Source organism: Apostichopus japonicus, chromosome 2 (assembly GCF_037975245.1).
Source record: "Apostichopus japonicus isolate 1M-3 chromosome 2, ASM3797524v1, whole genome shotgun sequence".
Classification (NCBI taxonomy): domain Eukaryota; kingdom Metazoa; phylum Echinodermata; class Holothuroidea; order Aspidochirotida; family Stichopodidae; genus Apostichopus; species Apostichopus japonicus.
Window position 1 is genome coordinate 18,964,480 of NC_092562.1, and position 26,455 is coordinate 18,990,934.

The 26,455-nt window shown below is 36.7% G+C and overlaps 2 protein-coding genes across 2 annotated transcripts in view; both read left to right on the forward strand.

Moving 5' to 3' along the window:
* LOC139981094 (transportin-1-like) overlaps nt 1–13,376 on the forward strand; it is a 43,779-nt gene extending 30,403 nt beyond the window's left edge. The window contains exons 20-23 of the mRNA XM_071993275.1: nt 365–464; nt 1,304–1,378; nt 2,114–2,229; nt 2,499–13,376. Of these exons, the coding sequence (XP_071849376.1) occupies nt 365–464; nt 1,304–1,378; nt 2,114–2,221 (283 nt within the window). The 3' untranslated portion in view covers nt 2,222–2,229; nt 2,499–13,376. The remainder of the gene's footprint in view (nt 1–364; nt 465–1,303; nt 1,379–2,113; nt 2,230–2,498) is intronic.
* Nucleotides 13,377–14,874: 1,498 nt separating this feature from the next.
* The window catches only part of LOC139981102 (GTP-binding protein Di-Ras2-like), a 41,450-nt gene continuing 29,869 nt past the window's right edge, over nt 14,875–26,455 (forward strand). Inside the window, exon 1 of the mRNA XM_071993287.1 lies at nt 14,875–15,996. Within this exon, the coding sequence (XP_071849388.1) occupies nt 15,895–15,996 (102 nt within the window). The 5' untranslated portion in view covers nt 14,875–15,894. The remainder of the gene's footprint in view (nt 15,997–26,455) is intronic.

Below are 26,455 nucleotides of genomic sequence, written 5' to 3' on the forward strand. Positions count from 1 at the left end.
CTGACACATTATGATAGCTCTTTAGACGGTTTACCTTCAGTACGCGATGACTTGTCGATATTTTTTTATATTCATAGACAGAGTCATCTTTTACCTTGAAAATAGTCTAAATGTAGGCGGCGGTGATGGACGCTATTGGCTTATAATATTTCATCAAAATTATATGATTACATTGATGAGCAAGCAGATGGATGATATATTATGTATTTGGCGAATTAATAATGGCTTACTATACAGATAGAGTTAGCAAGGGTCAGGCTAGTTTCAGCACCTGCTGCTGTGTATATGTTTTTCTGACGGCTGTTCCATTAATGATTACCAGGGTAAGTACTCTGATTTCTGTTCATACCTCTTCCACCACCAGGTGTACCTCTCTTCGGAACATCCGTGACAACGAAGAGAAGGACTCTGCTTTCCGAGGGGTCTGTGCCATGATCGCAGCTAATCCCTTGGGAGTCGTGCAGGTGATTAAGTCATTTCATTGGTTGTTAAATCCTTCTCAGTCGTACGGCTCTTCTGAGCGGCGTGTATTGCCTGTAGGGCCACTGATCTGATTCTGATATGTTCTACTAGTGATCGACAGAATGGTTAGGGTTATGGGGAGTGGAGAGGGGAATGGGAGAAGGGGAGGTGTATGGGGAGGAGAGTGGGAGCGGTATGGTTACAGCGTGTTCAAGGGTAAGGGCTACGGTAACACTGTTGGTCGATGGTAACACTGTTGGTCGATATTTGTTTTTCGTTGGAATAAGGGAAAAGGGTACGATAACATTGTTTCTCAAATATGTCAGTTGAGATGGGGGAACAAGGTACTTAACAAAGATACTCAGAGGAGATCTCGGTTGGGACGAAGGTTTTATTTGGAGATAGTATTTAAATTTAACCTCACAGAATAATGGCGGATCTTGCGAACTGATAAACAGCTGTGGACAGTTATTAACTGGATTACAGAGCATTGTAACATTGTATTGTGGTGTTAGAGAATGTGGGAAAAAAAATGATTGTAGCTGGTTAGAAGTGTACTTTTGATCCGCTGGGTAAACGTATAAATCAGTGCCGTTATGAACGAGTACCCTGTGCTAAACTTTGGTGTTTTAGTTTGTGACCAACACTCGAGGGTAACACCAACAAAAGTCACACTAAGCCATCTCAAGTTCTTTACATGATAAGTTAGCTATCAGTCATAGCTCATAATTACAGGAACATATCAGATGTTTGTTGGTTGTTGCTGCCTGCAAATATTTCCATTGCAGAACAGAAAAAGTTGACAGTTTTTTTTCTTCTTCTGCTTCTCTCTATTCAACAGGATTTTATTTTCTTCTGTGATGCTGTGGCTTCCTGGCAAAATCCTAAACCAGACCTGAAGGAAATGTTCTTTAAGGTATGCCTTTAAAATCGTCTTAAAAATAATTTTTTCAAGAGCACGACCTGTTTGTAATTGAGACCAGAAGGTTCTGTGGTTGGTTGGTTGGTTCATTCTGTTATACATAAAGCACTGTCGGTTTTGTATATGCTGTAATCATTTCTATTGTCACTCAAATTTCAGTGGTATAAAATTGTATTTTTTAGCAGCAATTGCTGTGCTTTGTCAGTGAGGTAGGCTTGAATTGTTATCTCAGCATTTCTAGTTTCTGAAATTTAATGTATCGAGTTGTGAATTGTTTCGTTATTTTTCTTTAGACCGCTCGTCTTCTGTTAGCCTTTATTTTGAAAGATTGAACGGAAACACTGAGGGCTGGCTAGCCCAGTCAGTAAAATCCAGGGCTTGTAAACCCTGCTGTGTCATTAGCTTGAAATCTTTATTCCAGCCAAAACTTTAAAAGTTTGCATCGACAAATCAAGATGTATCTTGTACTGCAACAGTAAAAGTTGTGGGGATTATTGTTTCTTTGGTTCCATATTAGAGGGGGACAGGTGGGGAGGGAGGGGGCTAAGGAGGAGTTAGGTGGGCCGAAAGGAATCCGTCGTTTGGCAATGGTTCTGTCTGCATCTGCCTGTACTAGTAGAAGTGGATTATGTTCTGCTGGGTTGTTGTCCCTCTAAGTAAGTGGCTTTGTAAGATCGCATCAAGCACTCATTTATATGCTGAGCGTTTGTAACACCTCAATCTCTACAGATACTCCACGGTTTCAAGACGCAGGTCGGGGAAGAAAACTGGAACCAGTTTTCCAACCAGTTTCCACTACCACTGCGAGAGAGACTCGCTGCTAGTTACAGTCTGTAATGTGTGAGGTACGTAGAAAAAAGAATCAACTCTCTAACGATCAAGTCTTTTTAAAAGTCTAGAAATATTTTGTCAGTAAGGCACCATGTCAAAAATATGAATGTTGCACGAAAAATGTATCAAAAACCAAAGCATGAGCTTCTGTTGAGATGTGATAGATTCTGAATAAACAATTAACTTCCGGAAGAGAAGAAAAGAAGAAACAGAAAAAAAAGAAAGGACGCACTTTTCAGTTTTCTTTTTAAATCAACCGACCCAAATTGTTTTTCTTCGACAGTTTACTAGGAAGAGGTCTGATGCTGTGAGGTTCTTACAACAGGGTGTGCATTTGTCAACAAGGTGGAAGAGGAGGGACAGTGTGTTTTTAGGATGAGTTCATTTTTTTGTTTTTTTTTAGTGTTTGCAATGATCTGCAATAAAATTGTATATAATTATGAAGTATGAAAATATGAAGAGCAACTCTAAGCAATGAAATAAGTGTCTATCAGAATAATGTTTAGGCGAAAAGGTGACGTGTGAGAGAGAGATAGCGGTAACAGAATCTAGGAAACTAGGTATCACTTAGTAGTTTAAAATTTTGTTGTATCGTACCCAATTCGAAACAAAAAATAGTAAGATGTGGCATCAGGAGCGAAGAATCTTGACATTTGTGGAATAAATGCACAGTCTTAGGGAAAACATAAGATGTAAACATTTCATCCTAGGCGAACGGTGGTGGTCACGGTTCTCTCCCTGCGAAGACTGAACACATCGTAGCGTAGGGGCAGAGAACAACAATGCACAACCGCCATCATCCGGTTTAAGACCGTCTAAAGGTTGACAAGTACAGCTGCGGCTCTTTGTCCATAACTAAGGCTAGCGAGGCGATTGGCCACCTCCATGTGAACAAACATGGTGTAGTTGTGATTATGTAGTTTGCATGCAGACACAAAACAGCGGTATGGTTTGACAAAACCTGTGTTTGCTAACCGCTGGTGTAGTCTGTACCGTGTTTGACCAACATGAAATAGTAGGAAAAGGCTTTGAGAAGTTGGAAAGTCGCTGCCGGTCTAGACGAAGACCCGCGGATATATATATATATCGAGATAGAATTCCAGAAAGTTGTTTTCATCTCACCGAGCCAGGGCGCAGCGTCTGGTGATGCAGTTATTATGCTAATGTCCTACAGATCTAGACAAAATGTCTAGACTTCCCCGGCAGGCAGATAGAGCCTCTGGGCAAGGCACTTCCTGGTGGATGCTATCCATTGCGATATCCGCTTGGTGTTTACATTTCACGTTGTTCATCCTCAAGGAAATCCAATCTCCCCTCTCTGAAATCCTTCTCTAAGACCAAGTAGGACTCATGCATAAACAGAAGACAACCCTCGTGCAAAGTCTGAATGTTCAAGACTTTTGCTTTTTTACCGTAGGCAAGATTCAAAGTTCGCAGAAGAAAAGTTAAGCGTATCATATTATTTAACGCAGTCGTCAGGGTTTATAAGTTGGATATTAATATGTTTGAACTAAACGGTAACACAGACGAGTAGAAGCAAAAAGGGGAGAAAAAATATGTGGATGAAAACGAAGAAAAAAAAAGATAAAACAATAGCAGAAAAGACAAAAAAATTAAATAAGTTTTGGAAATGCTACTTACAAAATAGCCTAACATAATACTAACTTTTAAGTTCCTAACCTAAGTTAATCAAGAAAGTTTCACAAAAGTTTTTTTTTTAATATAGAAGAATCTTTCCTTGGGTGTAAACTCGAAGAGACAAAAAGTAGTTTTTTTCGGTTTCTCACGTTTGTTTCTGACTATGGTATAGAAAGTAAAGAACAAAAATGGTTTGATGAAGTTTGGTTACAAAATCAGCTTATCATGTCACTAAGCAGATAAAAAATTGTGTTTTTGAATTGTGAAAAGGTATATAACAAAGTTAAGTGTTGGGCTCAGTCAAAAGCCATTTCAACTGCCGCTTCTATGAATGGTCTAAGTAAGATAAGAGCGAGGATCCGTGGTAATAGTGTTTTTAAGATGGATGGACGTGTTTTGGGTTCCGTCGTGAATATAGTGCACTAAGAAAGTAACCTTTTTTGTAACTCTGTAGCAATTTTGTCAAACTCTTTAGGGATGATATGCCTGTGCATTTCATTCTTCTTATTCTTCTTTCTTTCAACAAATAACGATCATCTTTTCGTCAAGCATTGTCAGTTATTCATGTCACATTAAGGACTACCTGTCTAGCGTTTGAAACAACCGTTGGGGTACTCTGTAAGCTACATAATTAGTATACAGCCGTAACTTTTTTTTCTTTCTTTAGTAGCGATAACGATTTTTCTTTTCGAAACGGACGGGCAGGAGGTGCCCTACACACGTTGCGACGATTTTGTTTATATCTGCACTGTGGGTTATTTAGTATGAATGGGGGGGGGGGGTGTGGGCTGTAGAGGGAGAGGAAGATACGTTTAGAGCTTTTCCCTCGAGAACGAAAGAGACATAAGTTGTGATTGTTTGTTTGGTTAACTTTGTGATTGACTGTGATATCCTTTGTGATTCAGTACACGATTGTCATCCTGTCCTCATTGTCATGTCGTACGAAGTTGCTGTGAATTCGATCGCAGAGCCCCTAAAGATAACGGGGTTCTGTGACAACTGCTTAGGAGAAAAAAAGCTTTTCTTTAATTTAGTATCAATCATTTTAAGCCTGCCTGCACCAGATAAATTTATTTAATATATGATAATTGTTAACGGATATTTGTGAGTGTGATAAAGGCGTGGAGAATGTGTTTTTTGGAGGTGCTAGTGAGGGCATGTAATGTATGGTTATGATGTAGTTATTGTGTACGGTTTAAAGTTAAAGGAATGTTATATCGTTACCAGCGTTGTTCAAACAGTGTAGATTGCTTGTGATAAGGGTTTTAAAGTAACCAACATTAATCTTTCTCTTTTGAGCTCATGTTTGGTATCATATATCAATATTATTCATTATGTGTAACTGTCATAAAAACAATGAGGTTAAAGAGGTAACCCTCGCTGCCCTCTACACAGAAGGTTATGGTCTGAAACATCAGGTAGCGTGTGTTAGTCCGCCAGTGCTACCAATAAGTTTTATGAATATTCATAATATAAATATTATTCATAACGCCTTCGTAACTCATCTTTAGTTCTCACGAAACATCTTTTCTCAAGTACCAACTTTCTTTACACGTTTAAAGACAATGTTATGTAGTGTGTCCAGTCCACTACTACTACCATATAAGCTTTATGCATATTCATATAACAGTGTTACTACCAATTAAGCGTCTTGCATATTCATATAACAGTGTCGTTTATGCCTTCACTACATATCTGCAGTGTGTTAACTTACAAGTTTAATGTCCTTACGTAAAGGAATGCGTATAAATATGTATGAGTAACAGGTCAACTTAAATGTTCCTTTTGTATCGACACTTGTTGGGATCCATCATTAGGAGTTTCTAATGATGCATATAAATGGTATTCAATCTTCCTTAAATGGAAGTTTGCACAGGTCTCTGGGTGTGAATATCTTCCGTTTATAGGTCTTTGAAGTTTTCTTGTGAGACTGGTTATGCCTGTGGTTGTGCATCTGATGATGTGGTCCATCGGTGACGATATTAACAGGACACTACCCTTTGGATGCCTCTTGCATAGAAAACCGCGCTCCATCTTTCAAAGCTGCTTGAATTTTCACCAAATTTCCATGCATGCATGATATTCCCTCTACTGCAGGGTTTTGAAAAGTGAACTTCACTGGTTGTGGATGTTTTGGCATGGCAATTCTCAAATAAATGGTGTGATTTTCCCCCAAGATTGGGGGAGGGGGGGGTGTGATTTGTAACACCTACAGTATGTCAGGAATTTGATGAGAATGTCTTAGACACATGTTACAAGTGACATTTACATTACTTATATTACATTATTCAATGGAATTATATTAAAGTGACTGAATTGTGGTTTGTGTACTCTGTTCAAAATAGGCTTCATATATGTTATGAGTTTTAATATTAGTAAACACACTTAGTAAAACAAACATTAATAACAGAAAAAAACATTAAAAAAAAATATTGAAAAAAAAAGAGAGGAAAAAATCTTGGAAAAAAAAGAAGAAAAGAAAGTAACACAATTCTAATACTAGTTTTTGCTTTAAAAGATATCTCTTTCAATGCACATCATGGATATAACTTATAAGGATTATTGACACGTCACAATATTTAAAATTCATTGGTGGCCCATTGGTTGCACTGCAGATATTTGCAATATTTAAGAACCAGGTACTGCACTACTTTAAGAAGATAAGCTTAATGTTCACTATTCAGATAATTGAAGTTAAACTAGACGTTAAGTGCTAAAGCAAGCCAACGATAGAGTATTTATTACAGTAAAACGAGAGACTTGGCACTTTGATGCAAGTCTGAAATGTAACTAGGCTGAGGGTTAAAGGCAAAAACAGGTGAAGACTTCTTCATCTCACTTAGGACAGTTTTGTTTTGTATCTCTTGGTATAATTCAGTCATGTTTTCAGGGCCTGAGCTCAAAAAGAGGTTTCGAAAAAGTGGCGTTTGGGGTGAGGGAGAGGGTGGGGAGGGGGGAATTGCCCACTCAGCAGAATAGATGTTCGATGTACAGACAATAGGCACGTACATCAGCCAGTTTCCGACGTGAACAGTCGGCCGAATCTAAATGGTCCAAACTCTGTAACATTCTGTAAAAGTACATTTATGATTTCAAAGGGTGAACAACCTCTCCCCCCATCCTAACCCCTCTTTACCCACCCTACTCATGTGCCCTGAATTTGTGATGTTAGATAATAGGTTAGTTTTAAGCTTTGTTTCTTATTTGAACTTATTTCATTAGTGGTGTATATTATCAAAAATGTATCACTGATTGCTTTTTTGAGTTATCATATTTTTTTTCTCTCTCCCTGTTCATTCTAATTTAACATTCCATGCAATTGCATCAGCTACTGGGCATAATCCCTTCGAGTATGTAAGTTTTATGTGTATTCTATTTTTTTTTTTATTATAAAGTCAAGGAATTGTTTTTGTTTTAAACTACTGCCCTTTTCTTAACGATATTACAAGACTAAAGTATAAGTGATATTAAGGAGGAAAACTTTGAAAAGAAGCAAAAATTGCATCTCGCCACGTGGTCATATTCAATTAACATTCTAGGAGTAGAACTTTATTAGATTGCTCTCTTGGAATTGGAAGTTCTGATCATCACAGTAGCCTGGTTATATTTGTGTAATCATATTTAATAGTACTAGGGTAACAATGGAGGTTAAACTTGTGCTAGGTGGGGGGGGGAGGGGGGAGGTGACCATGCACCACTGCCAGAGTGCCCTCACCTGGTATAAACTATAACAGGGTATTTCGTCTACAGTTTGGCACTCCTGAAATCAACTCTTCCATCACCTAAACAAGATTAGTTTTCAAGTTATATTTTTTTCATGTGACGATTAACTTTTCCTGTCAAAATGAATCAAAATTTCATAGACAAGAATGAAAATGCAATGGAAAGCATAAAATGACCAATAAAGAGAGAGTAAAACTAAAAGACCTTACAGAAACAAAATCCAGGGAAAGGGTAAAGGGGGGCGGGGGAGGATTGCTGCAATGTAACAAGTAGTCTATAGGGACAATGGTGTGGGGCTTGGCATCACACAGCTAGAGGGGCTCGAAAAATTTCCATATTTAGAGCAGAAGTCTCTTGCAGAAAACATCAATTTATTTTATAATTTGGGTTGTGAATTCCTCCTGCATCCAGGAAGCTGTCCTACCTGTTATAGTCAATACTTGAATTTTGTGTATAAGATTGGTCTTATGGACTTTGTGAAGCAGGGTGCACTGGGGGAGAATATGGAATTTAAAAAGCATTGGACTGAATTTGTTTAAACCTCATCTTCTAAGGTTCTGATTTAATAATTAAAATTCAATTTATTTGTAAAATCTTGATATTTATCGATTAAGTATAAAGAAAGCGGCAGTTCCATGACAGAGTATCAGTAAAAAGTAAAAAATAAAGAAAAGATAACATAGTTTTACTATTTTATTGTTAGCCGATGTCAGTTTTTAATTTAGTCTAAAATTAGACAGTTTGTGTATCAAAGCTTTCATGAGTAGCCCTTGTGTGATGAAGAAGTTTGAGGTCACTTCAAAGGTTATAAAACCTTCAGTGATACTAACTCTTCTTACGAAAAGAAAACTTGTTAAGAAAACTCAAGCATCATGGCATTTATCTGTTTTAAGATATTCTAAGCATCTTTAGATACATTTTGTGTAAGTTGCCAGTTCTCATGCATTCTTTCTGCACGTAGTATATTTTTCCTTATGTGAAGTAATTATGCAGCAAAATGCATTTTATACTTTTGGTAATCTGGTTGCTTAAAGTTTTGTTGCTGTCTAGTTTTGTTCTAAAGGTTAAATGTAGACAGTCGGGGGGGGGGGGGGGAGTGGAGGGATAAGGTGGCCGTGGGAGGTTAATCTAATATATAGTTTAATTTAGGAAGCATTTTTTCTCTGTTCTTTTTTTGCCTTTACTATATTTGTTTTAATTTTTTCTTTTTTTGGAATATGCATATTAGTTTATACTTTCATTGCAATTTTTGCTCAATTTATTTCTTAATTATAGGCAATATTAAATTAATTACCAGTTACTTAGCAACTCTTTGAGAATAAATAAGAAAATGGCACATAGTATAAAACTCTTAAATATGAACATAAAGCTTAAGTATGAATGGTATATACTATATAGTTATGTTTAAATCTCTCATTTTCTTTGAGAACCCCCCTTCCCCCTTTTTTTTAAAAGAGGGTTGAGGACATATTGTTTGCCATAGGATATAAAGTGCATCAGTATAAACTGTAAATGTCCTAAGCAATGCTCGTAGGTATTTAAGGAGGTGTAAGCGTACATTGAAAGAGGAAGCTATGCTGGGTTCATTCAGCACATCATAGGGTTTCCAAGACATTAACCTGTATGTGATAAATCTAAACATTGCAATTTTATAGTAAGTACAGCGTAACAACCAGCTCAGCAATAGGCTGTCATTTTACAATGCTACTGGACAGCCCCACATGCTCTTTGGTGTAGCTAAATTGCTCGTAGCCGAGGGTTGGTTGGCAAAAAGCCCAAAATAGATTGTAGCACTCAGTCATGCCATGCCACGGTCCAGTGAATAGGTTAGCCCGAGTTATGGCCGTAGGATATAATTTAGAATGGTATAACAAAATGGATAAACACATACACACACATACATATATATATGCATATATATATGTATGTTTATATATATATATATATCTATATATATGTATACATATATATATATGTATACATATATAAATATATATAAATTTCTTCCTGGACCTAGCCCCAAAAAGGTTAGAAAAGACCATTCTAGACATCTGGAAAAAAAAAATGGTTTTTTGGTGATAAAAATACCCGACGATTACGATTGATTATAGCTTTCAGTTTACCTCAGACAATAGTGCATTGACTTGGTCACTGTGGCTTGCCAGGGTATGAGTCGACGCAAGCATCATTAAACAATGATATCTCATTCTCTCAATATCACAAAAATGTGCAAACTTCACAATGTGTACTGAAATACCTCTAACAACAGGGTATCTTTGTGTGATTTGATACGCCCCCCCCCCACCATCATCTTTTTCCCTCTCTTAAATTTTGTGGCAATTCTTCAACAGAACAAGAACCAAAGAATTATTAGTAACATATCATACAGTCTTACATGATTTTGATTTAGCAGGTAGTATAGTCGACGATGACTTTGCCAATGTGTCATATCATATTATCATTATGATTATTATAAGCTGTATGTATATTCTAGTGCAAAGTATGCTGCGTGACATAGTAACAGATAGTTATTTTAAGGAGCAGCGTAAAGATTTGTTGGACGTATAGCACTGTTAGCTTTCATGTGAATAGTCTGCTATTATTATAGCTTGTGAATTTTCCTTTCTATCAATCTCTCAGAAGTATTATCTATTTTGAAACTACAAAGTATTATAATGTACTCTACCAAAGACTTTTTTTGTTTTAAGTGTCCCACATCGTCGTCGATTGACATACGACAGATTTTCCAGTCCAACCCACCTCATATCCAGCGAGTCTGGAACTAGGCAGTAGACGTAATCGGTGTTTGCTGCCGAAGTAGAAAATTCACCAATTGATTAGATTTATAGATACTGTGTTGTGAACTGGTTTAGTGTTACGGACAAGAAGGTCCCGGGTTCGATCCCTAGCTTTGCCAGATGAGTCCCAAAAGGACAAAACCGGCCGTGAAGTAGAATTTTTCTGGTGTTTTGATCTTTAAAAATGTATGTACATATATATATATATTTAGATATATATATGTATATATATAGATATATATATTTAAATATATATATTCATTCATGACCCATTGAACAGAAGGACTCACTTAAGAAGTCACACTCTTCCTTTGTTTTCTTTGTCATTGGAAGGCGAGGGTATGTGTGTGAAAGACATATATAGACCTTTGAGAGAAGAGCAAAATTCATTGATTAAATTAGGTTGTAAAGGTATGCTTAGATAACACCACGAAACAAGAACTAACACTCTTGCCTTTTACAGAAACAGAAAACAAGGCCGAGGCATAAAATTAGCATACTTTAGTAGGAGTCGCTCTCAGTTTTAAACAAGCACCTTTTTAGACAAGAGCGAGATACAGGAACAAGTTAAATTAATTGAAGTTATGCAATAGTCTTAGTGTTCTCCGAAATATTCCCTGCAGTGTTTTAATTTCTGTGTGCATGTGTGTGTGTGAGGGAGGGAGGCAAGGTGTTTGATTCATCTGTTAATATGCTTCAAAGAGTACAGTAAAAGCCATGTGTTCATTAGATTAACAGATGCTGTGATGTGATATAAGAAGTAATCCCACCATATTTGTTGAAACTAGACTTTGGGAACCAAACCTGGGAACCTCTTTTGCCAACTGCCAATAGTTTGTGCCCCCTCTCATTCTTTCCCCCTGTCCAGATGGATTAGAACTGATTAACTCTGCCAGTGTGTCTAAGGTAAAAGTGCAGGGTACATTTATAAGTTTTCTTCAAATTAAGTTCCGTTTGTATTTCTGTAATGGCGTCAACGGACATACATAAGCATAAGAAGTAATATGGTTGATAAAGTTAAAAAGAAAGGGTTTTTATTTCCCCCCATGTAGCTGCAATCATGAACATAATGTTTCGGAGGTTGCCATTAAAATATGCCCCTGTGCGGCTCTCAATGCCAGCAAACTCTGATAGGAGATCAGTACAATAAAGACTGCAATTTTAGCTGATTTGTGATGTAAATTAATACTTGCTTTAGTAACTGTAGTCAAGGTGACTCTTCTGCCTTTGGTGGAACTAACTAATGTTCTTATTTTACTGATGGCGAACAGGTTTCAAAGAACAGTTTTCCAAACATGTTTTGTACTCTTATGAATACAGGATAGGCGTACACACATAATACTAGTCAGATCTTGCAAATTTGAATATTCATAAAATCTGATGAATTATAATATTCATACATGGTCTCAATACCTATGAAGTGTCATAAATAGTCAACATCATAATGATTATTCAGTATATCATAAATATTTATGAAATATCTGGAATAGTCAGTCAAAATGAAAGTTCAAAATTCATGAATAGTCAAATCATAATGAATACTCATGATTTCATGAATATTTAATCATGCTATGAATATTGATGAATTATCTCATGAATAGTCAACTTGTATTTTTATCATGACTCGTTATGAATGCTTCTGACGATGAATTCTTGAGCCATGCATATGCACTCATCATCTCTGGTGAAACTGTGAATTCTCATAAAATCATCATAACTGCTCAAAATACTATGACAAAAGGACAGAATCCATTTGGAAGTACTGGTTAATGGCAGCCACTTGTCTAAGCTACAGTACTTGTTTTGATATAAAGTAGTTTTTGGACAGAAAAGAAGAAAAGTCTCAGAATTGTTTGTTGCATCATCATCGTCAATCATACATTGCTAAAACAATTTGTTCACTTTTAAGTAGAAGAGGTTAAATTTATGTGAGTGAAAATGGGTGAATTTAATTGCTCCAGAATAATTGAAAAAAACATATTCCTTCCGTTCTAGATTAAGAGGTGGCATACATGAAGTAAGAAAAAGTAAGCCCTAAGGGTATATGCAGCTGTTGAAACAGAAAATAAGAGAAAAAAAAATAGCCCAAAAAAATGGTAGATGGTGTAAGTAAGCAAAGTCTTGGTAGAGATGTAAGAAAGAAGTGTAATAATAATAATAATGTCCAGCGAGGCTGGACTTTGTAAGTTAGTACTTAATAAAGTGATATGATCAAATTAAAGTAGCCTTGCCAATTTGAAAAGTGTGTATAATTAAACATAGGGTGCCTTTTTTTTTTTTTTTTCTTTAATACTGAAAGTTCCCAGTATAAGTCAAGTTTTATGTATAGAATATTTTTTTGTTATTATTATTATCATTATTATTGTTACAATTGTTATTATTATTATAATTATGCTAATCTTTTTTTTTCCTTTTTTTTTTGAATATAGCAATTAATTACATAGGTGCCCTCCTCCAAGTTTTCAGTCCATCCTTATTGTTCTTTCCTCGGTTTTTTTTTTTTTGCCATGAAGAAGAATGAAAAACTCACAAAGGCAACGAAGTGTATAGGATTATGTGGCTGGTACCATTAAGATTTCTATTTTGTTAAGAAAAAAACAAGGCAACAACAATGTTCAATAAAAAATGTCTTTTTGTACATGTTTGAGAGATAAGCAACAGTTTTTTTTTTGGTTTTTTTTTTTGTATATGTATTCAGTGCCATAAGTTAAAGTATACTTTATAAGTTTAAAGTATACTTTATAAGTAAGTATGTAAGACGAGTTGTAAACACTCCTGTAATTAAGGAAACTATTGTAAGTATTGTAAGTAATGTACGTAAGTTAAACCTTTGTAGTATTTTACAATGTAAGATTTTAATAGTGGGGTATATGCAATGTACCTGTGTGTTAGGAAACAAGGAGAATCATCAATCGTGTATAAGTTATGTAAGATACGGTTATAAGTTGGCTTGGACATGTAAGATTAATCTGTAATATTAAATAAAAGTAATATAAAATTAATTTTTCGCACTTTTTGGCTTTTCTTTTGTTGTTCTCTTCCCCCACCCCCCCCCCCTTTACTTCTAAAAGTGTCTCAATAGTATTTATAAGTCCTCTCACTTCCCCCCCTTCCTCTCCTCACCTCTTCCCCTCACAACCCCGCCCATCCTATCCCTTCCCCAATAAGAATAGAAAAGAAGATGAAGTTAATTCAAACCATTGTTTTCATTAGTATGTATATTATCAGTTTTTTTCTTCTGTTACCCACAAGAGGAGGGTTTGGTTCACCCCCGTCCGAGTGGTGGGTCCATCGCAGAGTGGTGGGTCCACCCTCAGAATCGACATCGTCCTTCGATTGTTACTATTGCTTCCAAGCCATAATAGGGTCCAATACATAGATATTCTTCTAGTTGCATATTGTGCATCACTCCCCCTTTAATATGTCTATTGTGACCCTTCCTGACCCAATAGCTTCCTGTTTGAATTTACCAACTACACCAACACCTTTTGAAGGATCTTTCAGAAAGTACGATTAGCTTCGCCCTTTATGGTTTTTGCTGAATATTTCAAGTGGGTGATGCATATTATTAATTAGTTTCCAAGAAACCCGCTGGCGTACTCATTAATTACTTTCCGTTTATTTGATGCCAGAATAACATATGAAACCAGTGACTGGATACACCCACCCCATGGAGCCGTTAGAACAAAAAATATGCTTCCGTCTTCCTCCCCCCCCCCCCCTTTTTAAAGGTTTGCAGGCACATTTCCACAGGGTAAAATATACAAAAGTACAAGTTTTTTGCAAGGTTGTGGAGGGCTGAAGCAGCAGAGCTTTTACGAGCAGTCTCCCTTTACAATGGATAAAAACAGAACAACAAAAGGAACAATGAAATAGAAAGGTCAAAACTTACCTAGAAAACAATAATCACAAATTAAGCAAAATGATTTTTCAGTTTAGATTTAAAGGAGAGGATAGTTTTGGCATCTTTAATGGTACTATCGAAATAATTCAAAGTAGGTTCGTCTTGTCTGGAATTGTTCTCGGAGACCCAATGACGAGGGGATGGGATTCGTCTTAGGGCACCTAAGTACTTGTGTCATTTACAACCCCGCCTAGCCCCACTCCACCCGTCCCCCTTTGAGCAAATCACAGGGCACAATCCATGGATGGAAAGATTATTGCATGTTTGAAGCAAAATTCTTGTGAACTCTTTTTAATTCTACCCGAATACTGTTTGAACCACCTGTTAATTAATAATCCCCCTACATAACCTCTCCGTACTGTTAAATAAGCACATGCAACGAAGATACGAAGACTCGCAAATTCCCCCTTTAGCTATCCTAGCCCCTAATCATTTGAATCATATAGCCCTAATTCTAATTTCAGAACCATTGCATTACGTTCCCTCGCTTAATAGTAGTGCAATTTTTTTTTTTTTTTTTTTTTTTTGGTTTCCGACTGTACGTATAATGATAGTCCATTCTGTGTGGATATCAGACTCAATTAATATTTTCATTGTCCGTAATACCCTCACTTGAAACAATCATGTCACTTGTAATAAGATGCACAAATCCAGAGAGAGAACGAAAGATATAGAGACGTGAGAGAGGAGAACTATACGAAATCTGTCATATGGCTGACGCGAAGATCGACGAAGAAGTTTCATTAAGAGACGCGTCATCCACACAAAAAACTTAATACCGCGCCAACGCGTAGATACAAGTCCGTTTTAAATTATCTCCCGAAGAACATAAGGCGTACACAATAGTCTGCAAGCTTCTTTTTTTTTTGCAGTGCTTGTCGATTTTGCAATCAGACGGGTTATAGCCGTACGTGATATTGTTGAAATTATTACATCTGTGAGCAATTTGGTGGGCACAATGTGTGTACACTTCGCTAAGCGACGGTTGTAAAAGTGGGAGGTGTTTGTTTCTCGTGTAGCTAAACGGAAGTCAAGATATATATATTACATTGTTTCTCAAAATGGCGCCTGGACGACCAGCGTTGAAGCCAGTTGTGTAAGGAGCAGACAACTCTTGGTGCTTGATATAGTAACCGCATTGCTCATGCTTTGATAAGTATAGTCATTCCTTGTATTAAATGTTTAGACGGTTCTCCACTCGAGGAAGGCGCGGTCACTCTCCGTATATACCACGAGTTATTCTTTAGCTCAATCTCTGTTATAGAATTTAATCGGCATTAGCATTCCCTGGATTTGAGTCGAGATATATTGGAGTCTGTAGAGTGGATATTTTGCTCTTTTATGGTTTGGTACATGATACTCATGGCCTGTGCGTATCTCTCACGTGTTAATTTATCATTCTCTTGAGACAAGGAAAATATATTCTTGATGTAAACTATCTCTATCTGATGAAAATAATTTCATAGTTGGATAACAACTCGGTAGGGAAAACGGCCTAACCACACCGTCACGTTGTCGTCCTTTTGAGGGGGGCACTCGAAAGTAAAGAAAAGAAAAGAAAAAAGGGAAGACGGAATATCACTCTGAATGATAAGATCATCTTGACTTAAACAAAAATGTCTGCTAATCAGCAGAGGAAGAAGAAGAGTCTACAGGTTCCAGGTTCAGCGAATGCCAGACAAGAGCTCGGTGTTGACGTTTGGCAACCGCGAGAAAAGGTAAAAAATCAGTTCATAATAATTTATTTATTTTTCTGTTGAAATGTTTCCTTCTAATTTCCCTAACACCACGGAGCCCTGTTTTACTCTTATAAATTCTCATTGCTCTATTTGTTCTTTAATTATTTACAGAGAGCATCAAAGGAATATATTGCTTTATACTTTAATTAAAAAAGTAGCACTCATTAAGTCAAACTCTCTATATATATATATATATCTATATATATCTATATATATATATATATAAATAAATATATATATATATATATATATATTTATATATATATATATGTATATATATGTGCCAATATGCGTATATGATGAAAACCACCATGGCATGCATCCCCTCTGGAAAGGCACAAGGCGCGCCTCATTGCACCGACAATTGATATAACAGAAATATCAACGCTGTGCCGGACGGAAATAAGCCCACATACTTAGCTTTCAATATAACTTTATACTACAGTAATCTCTGGTTCTATATTAGGCTCGGTTTGTTTTGTCTTAGGTGTTCGTGTACCGCAGCCAAAGTTTTCAGTTTGATCTTGGATGTTATTTAGACCCTGCGCTGATCTTTCGAGGGTGAAGCAATTTTTCTTCTGCTCTCTCTCTCTCTCCACCTCCCGCTCTTTCTCTCCTACAAGTCTAGATAGCAACTGATATAGAATAATGAAAGAAACTGTGTGATGTAATAAGGCTGCAAATGACCAACTCGAGCGTATCATTTATAAACATTGAAATAATCTGCAGAGTAAAGTAATATACGTCTGTACAGTACATACTGGATGGTTGGTTGGGGATATCACGCTAGGATATGTGGGTTACACAATATATGGTGGGTTAACGTTTGGGATAGTGGGTAAGTCTGGGGGTTGGGGTTAGTATTGAGATTGTGGGACAGTGTGGGATAACCGGGAGGATTGTATAGTGAGCCTGGGTATGGTGGATTAGCGTAGATATTATATGGGTTAGCATGGAGGTTGGGATTGTGGGACAGTGTAGGACAGCCTGCACGATTGTACTGTGAGCCTGGGTATGGTGGATTAGCGTAGATATTATAAATGTGTTAGCCTAGAGGTTGGGATTGTGGGACAGTGTGGGATAACCTGCAAGATTGTAAAGTGAGCCTGGGTATGGTGGATTAGCGTAGATATCATATGGGTTAGCCTGTAGGTTGGGATTGTGGGACAGTGTGAGACAACCTGCACGATTTTATAGTGAGCCTGGGTATGGTGGATTAGCGTAGATATTATATGGGTTAGTCTGGAGGTTGGTATTGGGATTGTGGGAACAGTGTGGGACAACCTGTAAGATTGTAAAGTGAGCCTGGGTATGGTGGATTAACGTAGATATTATATGGGTTAGCCTGGAGGTTGGGATTGGGATTGTGGGACAGTGTGGGACAACCTGCACGATTGTATAGTGAGCCTGGGTATGGTGGATTAGCGTAGATATTATATGGGTTAGTCTGGAGGTTGGTATTGGGATTGTGTGACAGTGAAGGACATGTAGGACAACTGCAAGATTGTATAGTGAGCCTGGGTATGGTGGATTAAAGTAAATATGACATGGGTTGGCCTGGAGGTTGGTAGTGGGATTGTGGGACAACATGTAAGATTGTATAGTGAGCCTGGGTATGTTGCATTAGCGTAGAGATTATATGGGTGAGCCTGTGGCATTGATATTGGGATTGTGGGTAAAGTTGGTTGCCCTGTGTGGTTGAGCTTGGAGATTTTGGATAATGCTGGTAAGTGATGAGTTGTAAATGAGGAAGTTTTGATTCTGGATTTGCTGATAGAGTTGTTACTTCGATCTACTACGTAGCAAGTTTTGAAATTTAACGAGGGACGGCTTCTTAGTGTAATTAGTCCGTTTTAAAATATAATCTGAGTACAGAACTCCCTCAACGTTATCAATACCTTGCAAGAACAAATAAAATAAATAAATAAATAAATGAAAATAAAAATACGATAAAATATCGCAAATAAATAGTCACAGCGTAATGTGAATACTTGTTGATCAGGATTCGCAAATATAGCTTATATGTAGCTTTATTATTATCCTCCTATAAAAATATGAACAAGCAAACGTTCTTTCTTTTGGCGCTATTTGAATGTCATGTCGCTACCGAGGGGCAGGGGCATCAATTTATGTTCTGAATTCGTATTTATATCAATGTGACCTTGATATCAGGCAAAATTCCCCTGTTGTCAAATACCTCTTGTCTTTCACATGTCGATTCTATTTCTGGTTTTCTTTTTACTCATGTAAAGAAACTTATCATCATTGTCGTAATCGATACGTATCCTTACAATTCATCATCATCATCATTGTAGAAGCTCTGACCTAATTTCATGACGTATACAATTTCCTAAAACGGTTAGCCATTTTTTGCTACGTTATTTGCCGCCCTCGGAAGTTTGGTTGCTATGGAACGCCAATACAGACTCATATAATAATTATAACGATCCTATTAATAACTTGTACCGTGAACATATATATATCTAATGAACGCACGTCATATTAATTACACGTCATTTTCCATCAACAGTACATATTTATTCAAGACAACATTAACATTACAGCCTCGGTACTTATATTGATGAATGTTGAACGGATGTCGATCATCCCCGTTTACGTTATACGTTGTCTTCTATAGGTCATCAGTATTAACAGTCACTTTGATATCCCAGCATGTCAAATAATGGTCATTCATTTTCAAAACGTCAACAATTATTTTAATTTCCGCTATCAATATAGCGTGTTACCTCTCCTATATCTTTACGATATTATTGGCCCTTTTTCCATTTCTAGGAATAATTTGGAGGTTCAGAGAGCCCACAAAACATTCAATGATTTTGGGCTCACTAAAATCAACAGCTATATGCAAACATCTATATCAAAAGCATGTATAACCTATTTACATTCGCCAACCTCAACATTACAACATCGGCACACATACTGATGAAAGGTGAATGATGGCTTACAGCACGTGATCACATATTGCTTAATGACAACTCACATCAGTATTGATAAGGGGCGTGGAGATTCAGGTGGCGCCCTAATTGATCCCAGGGGCCCGAGGCTGTATAGAAGCTCTGAAACCCGCCCTCTCTTCAGACTTGGGTATTGATGACAAATATGCCAACAAGCCAAGAAATGGTCACTATCTATCAAAGGATAATCATAATATACTCCCAAGTCCCACCTAAATAGTATTTGTCCTTTGTTATACATCTTATTACATCATTTGCCTAGGAATAGTTTTGAAAGGTCAGAACTTCCACGAAAATGCAATTCTGAAAGTTTTCACCGATGTTATAGCTTACTAAATACCCTAAAACCATATAGATTATATAACGCATATAGATTATATACCGGTGTTTGTTAAAGATATTAATCGCATATATATGTCTTGATATTGTTTTAAATATTTTAAGGACATCCTCGTGTATTAATCAAATGCCAACACCTGGATACAAGTGGTATCTTCTTCGAAGAAGTATATACCCGGGTACAGAAGGCGTAGGCGTCTTGTTGAATGGCGTTCTACTCGTGGGGGAGGTTATTTACGGGGGTGTTTATATATTTGCAGACTATGCAAGTAACAAATGAGATGATTAAAACATCTTTAATATTCAAAATAGAAAGACTAAACATATATATATATATATATATATATATATATATATATATATATATATATATATATATATATATATAAACGTATATTTGTCTGTCGTGTTTCTTTCAAATTGTCCATAATTAAATTATACGGTTGCTAACAGTCTCACGTGGGCATCATACCTCACCCTACCAAAGCTATACCGTATAATATGACACTAATTTGTATGCACATACGATATATAGGTGCCATTAGAAAACCACGTCACCTGTAGGAACCAAATTACGTGTAGGCCGCCTAATACGTCTGATTCTACTTCGCGATATGTCGAAAGTGAAACGAGTCGAATAAGTTTTTCTTCCCCCTATAGTGATAAAGTGACTCGAGTTACTGAGTCGACTGGAGTCACGAAAAATGACCTGTGACTTGACTTGAACTGTAATGACTACTATGTAGATTGCTCAAGGTTTGGAAATGAAATTCGAAATGTCAACTTTCCTAACCTATAGTTGTGAATGCAATGTATATGGTTAAACGTTGATTAAAAAATAAACTATTTCCCCGAACAGGTTTCCAAAAGCGGAGCGCTTTACATCAGCGGTGTAACTGCGTGTACCCCCTCAAAACAGAAGTGGCTCAATCACCCCCCCTCCCTCACTCCCCCCTCCCCTCTACCTTCCTATCCACTGGAGGCATAGCATACATTGTAGTGTATAATCAGAGCGTTGCACGGACATCACGCCGTGTATTTAAAGTCTTACGGAAGTCCAACAAGTCTTAATAATAGTTATTCAACGCTTATTCGATGCCCATCATAACCACTTTGCACAATTTCAGCTCAATATGAATTCCATTAGTTGTTGTATTGTATGACGGAGACTAAATTCTTCCAAAAATTGTTACAAAATTTGCTTAAAATCTGATAGGGAGTGCTACATAGTTTACGAAATTAAGAAACGAAAATCTTGAACAGCTGCTTTAAATTTGCGAATTGTTTTCAATCATTTCTACAATTTCCTACGATTTTCTGCCCAAATTTCGTTTTAAAGGGAGACGGTGTTCTCGTTATAAGAGAGCTCGAATATACAGACAATTTACTATAGCTTATAATCCATGTACAGTACACATAACTAACTCTCTATTGAAACACATATACACCACACATTGTAAGACGAATGGACGGGCAATCTAATTGGGTACCGTACAAGCAACGTGACGTCATTCACCGCGGTGATAATATATGCACCTTTTAAGTGGTCATTATGACGTCACCGTATAGTTTGATATCGATTTCATTGTTGTTACAAGTACGATTCAGGGAATTGTATATATATACTTTGGCTATTTCGGCTATGAAAATGTCAGTCTTATCTTCACTGATAGACTGCAATACGCAGTGATTTAATGGCATCATTTGACACAAGATCATGTTAAGCACTGCAGTATCTATTCACTTACCTATAGGGATTCTGGATACAAGTTCAGTTGACTTATAACACCTTCATGATCACGTGGTTACAGTAACACGTGTAAGAGAACTCGGGTCGAGAGATGGATTAAGTTTTTTTCATTTTCGTTCTCTAAACTTTTGTTAAAAAGTAATGTTTTTCAATTTGTTATGAAATGGTGCGACGCCTTTAGTATAGATACTTTTTGTTTTGAAATGTAGTTTTCATATCACATCTGTGTGAAATATTGCAAACCCCACCCCCACCCCCCACCCCCCACCCCCATCGCATCCTTTATATTACGCACATCTACCGATATTTGACCAAGAGTGGTAAAGGCTTCGCTTCAATATTTTGCATTTTTTTTTTCATTTAGACAATAATATACACAAATACTCATGAAGAACTAATAAAGTTTACCGAAACACAAAATTGGGGTCTATATTAAAATCCCATTCAGTTTGAATCAACGGCTTGATGAAATAAACATTACCATATAATGTTGGCATATATGGTGGCTCATGTATTGGTCACAGTGAATATATTCCGTTCTTAGACTACAAAAAAATATAATAGGGTACTGCAGTTAGTGTATATATTATAGCAACATCCCCTCTGTAAATGAACAGCGGGAGTTGTTGAAAGATGGACGGGGTTGGTGGGACGGAGGTGTGGGAGAACTAAGAAATTTGTCGGAATCGGAATTCTGTATACTCTTGCATAAAACTACTAATTTTGGTCCCTAATTCAAAAAAGAAAATAATAACTCAACTTTTATGGGTTTTTTCTTTCCGTGACGTACTAAATTAAACTTGAAGTTCCTATAGCTGGAACCACCAATGCATAATCATGGGGTGCCACCGCTGTGCGGGTTGAGACTAGTAGGCCTATCTAACTATCGTCATCGGAGTTTAAGAAGCACGCAAGCATGCAAATGAAATTCTAAATCACGAAGAGCTATCAGTGAAGTTAAATACTGATAGTGGGTATTCCGTGATTTCGATTCTTTTATAATGTAAGTATATAGGTCACGGTATATTTAGACAGCCCATTATCGATCTTTTATGACTCTTGATGGAAAGTTACTAACGGTGTGTGACGTCATTGGTCGTTCAGTCGATGGTAGACATTATGGTTCAGCAATTTTGCGATAATAACCTTCTGTTTAATGGTACATATACGTATTACCACTATACATAATTAAGTACCGGCGTTTAAAGAACCATCGGCGAAAAACGGAAAATAATTGTATTTCCTGGCGTCTTCTAACTAGGCCTATACATTTTATCGGTCTAGTTTCGGCGAGAAATAAAGGGGGGGGGGGGGAAGGTGCACTGGAGACCGGGTAAGCTGGGCGGGGTAATGTTGGTCAATGGGAAGGTATAGGGAGTCACGATGGATTACCCTAGTAAAACAAATGACAATTTTCGTCTAGTAATTATAAACATATACAACATTATGATATAGGCACTATTCACAGTCGGTTATTGAAGGTTAACCCTTCAGCACCGGGAGAAGATGTTCAAACGCAGCATGGGACAAATTTCTCAGGAGCAGGCTCTGGTTGAAATTATTTTAATTTATATCTGGTCCAAAAATGTGCAGAAAAAAAATCTCACAATTTTACCCAAATATTTAAAAAATACACGTAAATCGAATGGTTTACCTAGAATCAGTGTAAATTTGTAGCCTAAGCAATTGGAGGAAGGTCGGCGAAATGTTGGACATATATACGGTCTATTTAACGGCCTTCCATAGTTTCTACATGACGTCACAGCTCAAAGACCATTGAGAATGAGATACAGTAACATCTCAGTGATTGGTCCACCCCACCTCCCCCTCCCGGAGGTTCCGCCTCCTCTATTCTCCGATTACCGGTATACCGGTCCAGCTTCTGTATTCCCTATCATCAATTACATCATCCTTATCTATATAGCCAGTATATGTCTAAGGGGAATGTTATAACATATATCCACCAAGCGTATAAATGAACTATCTTCCAGTGCCTGCATTCACGTATTCCATTCAACGAAATGCGCTCACTTTGTAAAGGTAATCATGCAGTCGCTATACATTCGATATTCCTAAGAGTGTTTTTTTTTTAAGAGAAAGTGGATGTTTTAACCCAACTGCAAAGACAAGCAACCTTGGCAGGATACAACGTCAGGTTACATAAGCCTACACAACAAAATGAAAAGTACCCGGTTTCCTAATTGTACGCTCGATTATTGCTCCGTGGTCAGTCAAATTCATACTATCCTAACTGAAGCTGTGTTTTGTTTGCTTGCCTTCTGCTTTTCCATGTAGTGTTCTTAGTACTCGCTGTTGGTCAAATAGATGGTGGCGTCCTTTCTCTCCATTGATTTCCAAGTCATATATATTTGCGGGCGTTTTTTTTCGGCGATCGCCCACCTATTCCTGATTCAACTGGATTCTTTAGTGATGATGTTTTTCTTTGGTTTGTTATTGTGTATATATCAATCCGCCTACATGCTATGCTTCGCCAAAACAAAGAAAGACTCAATTAAACCTACGCAGTTTCAAGAAGTTTCACGACAGTTCTTTTCAAGAGGGTTATTTTTTTAATATTTATTTATATATTTATCTTTTTTATTGAATTCTCTATGAATCTTTCCTTTATGATATAAGCCTTTAATGGTATTGATTATTTCCTATAGACATGTTGGTAATGTTTGTCCTGTTTTAGTCTCAAGTATATAAATAAAACAAAATGATTTAAATCAATTTTTTTGGCTGTCTTCTGAGATATAGTACTTATAAAGTTGATGGTGACCTTTCCCAAAGTGTGTGTTTTTCATTGATTTGAGACACCCTTCCTTCGTTTATTTTTGCCATGGATTTCTCTGTGATGTTGGTACAATAAAAACCAGATTTTCTTATTAATTCATTTTGATCGTTTCGAGTTTAGAGACAAAGTAAACAAGGCATGCAACACGTTTCGATGTTATATTCGAAGTATACGTTATATTATTATTATCAGAGTTTATACAGTTGATATGTTTGACATCACGGATAAACATTGGGATATTATGTTCGTAAGATGACCTTTGACACCGACTTATTTTATGACGTCAGTAATTCCGATGAGTACGTAAAACCATGGCCTTATTAACGAAAACAGAACCTTCATATTAAGCCTGCGTATTAACTATAATGACAAAACAAAATATACAATCATTGGTTTACGGCAATTAAAAAAGGCGGGGGAGGGGAAGGGGGCGGGTAAGGATGAGGGAGGTGAAAATAGGTCTAAAGGAACGCCAATATATATACACATGTATATGTTATATATATTTGAAATTGTAATGAGTTGGAAAGTCGAGATTAGTGAAAACACTTCCCACAGCTTCATGCATGGACGCTGATACCGCACTGTGAACACACTTCAACGACCAAGTCATCCATTTTAATTCTCATAAGCAATTTAAATATCAAAATTTTGAGACAAAACGTCCACAAAGTTTGTTTTGAAAAGTCTATAGTTATAGTGGTTATACTGCAGACATGACTACATATTTCTTTCATATGCATCCCCTCATTTGCATAAGTTCAATTATCATATTAATTGACGTGGAAAGTGACCTTGCGTTATCTATATAGCAGGTGCACGTACATCGATAATGAACGTCATAACGCCCCAGCCTGTCAGAACTTAATCACAAATTTAAAAAAAAAAAATACTGTCCATGGAAATGGCTTACGACGTATTTATAGACTATAGTAGCGTATCGTAAAGCCTTTAAGTATATATCAAATCAACCGATTATTAACCATTTGTAAAGCATACACCTTCTCATGTCCGAGAATATACCCTAGGGGAGGTATAGCAAAATGCCTTATAATCCTATTTGGAAAAAAGAGATGATATAAATGTTCCCGCGCATTCAGCAAACTAAGATATACATAACTGCTCGGATATTTATCGAAGATAATCTGTTTACACGATCAAATTTAAATTGTAACTTACGTGATTGGGGTAATCCATAAGGTCAAATTCCTTTTGTCTTATAATATGACGTTATTAGGCTTCACTGTGACTCCTTGTTTCGAGAAAACACAATACTAGAAATCTAATCATGGAATTATACCATATCAGTTCAGAAAGATAAGTTTACTTAAGAATGCATTATCAATACACCACATGCCAAGTTGGTTCAAATGATAATATATGGTTAAGATGAGCACGTAGTTGAAATCGGGTACTCGTTAGAATGATGCACTATATAGGCAAGTTTTTGTGAGATACAAGTGACCGATAAATAGGTTCCATTTTCAAGTGAGTCCAGTTCCGTCCTAAAAAAGTCTATAATTGTCTGTTTTTCTCAGCCATTCACCTCTCACCTCCTCAACTTTATCTGTGACCCCCCCCCCCCCGCCCCGCTGTTTATCTGGTCCTCCATGACACCCTCTCCTCATTTTCCTAAATCCTTCTCTCTTTTTGCTTCTTCTTTCTCTGTTAAGTTAAAAGTTTGTCTCTTACGTATACATACGACAAAATATAAGTCAACAGCCAAAAAATATATAAAAATAAAATATCAACTAAAATATAAAAAACATTAAATAAAATGAAATGAAATGAAATGGAATGGAACATGTGAGTAACAGTTGCTCCCTTCTTACAGAAACATTCTATTCTAAGACATTAAACATCAAGCTTTTTCTGTCTTATCCTTTCTCTGTTAAGTTAAAAGTTGGTCTCTTACGTAATATAACGACAAAATACGAGCCAACACCGAAAAAACATTAAATAAATAAATTTAAAAAAAAATAAATAAAGAAGAAACATAAGAAGGAAAAGAACAGGTGAGTAACAGTGGCTCCCTAATTATTCAAAACATTCTATTCTAAACCATGAACCGTGCACTCCTGCAATATATTTCAATACCGGCCACTTTACTTTCCCGGAACGACCTTCGAAAACCTAGAAGGTCGAACTGGGTCAATCCACTTCGTATTCGAATCCATCTACATGTTGTGGCATTTTTCATATATTAACATATATTTTATCTTCTTTTATTGTGATTAATTTTTGCCAAAATCCAATCATGTTTGCATTTCATAAGCTTCACTAAAGTGAAGTCTAATTTCGAATAATAAGAAATAATTTAAAAGATTTGTAAAACTAAGCTACCTAAACCGTTGGTTAATTATTGTTAGTTATCTTTCGTTTAGGCTATATAAAAAAACACTGTTCCCCCCCAATTGACGCTTGAGTCGGGGAGGCCATGTACCCCCCTCCCCCACATCCTTTGCGCCCTCTACTGGGACACGGGCAAGGATGTTTAGATCCATTTATTCCTTTCCACAATACGGATTTGTGTATATTAAAATTCATTCGCTAACATGTATTCTTTAAAGGATTATT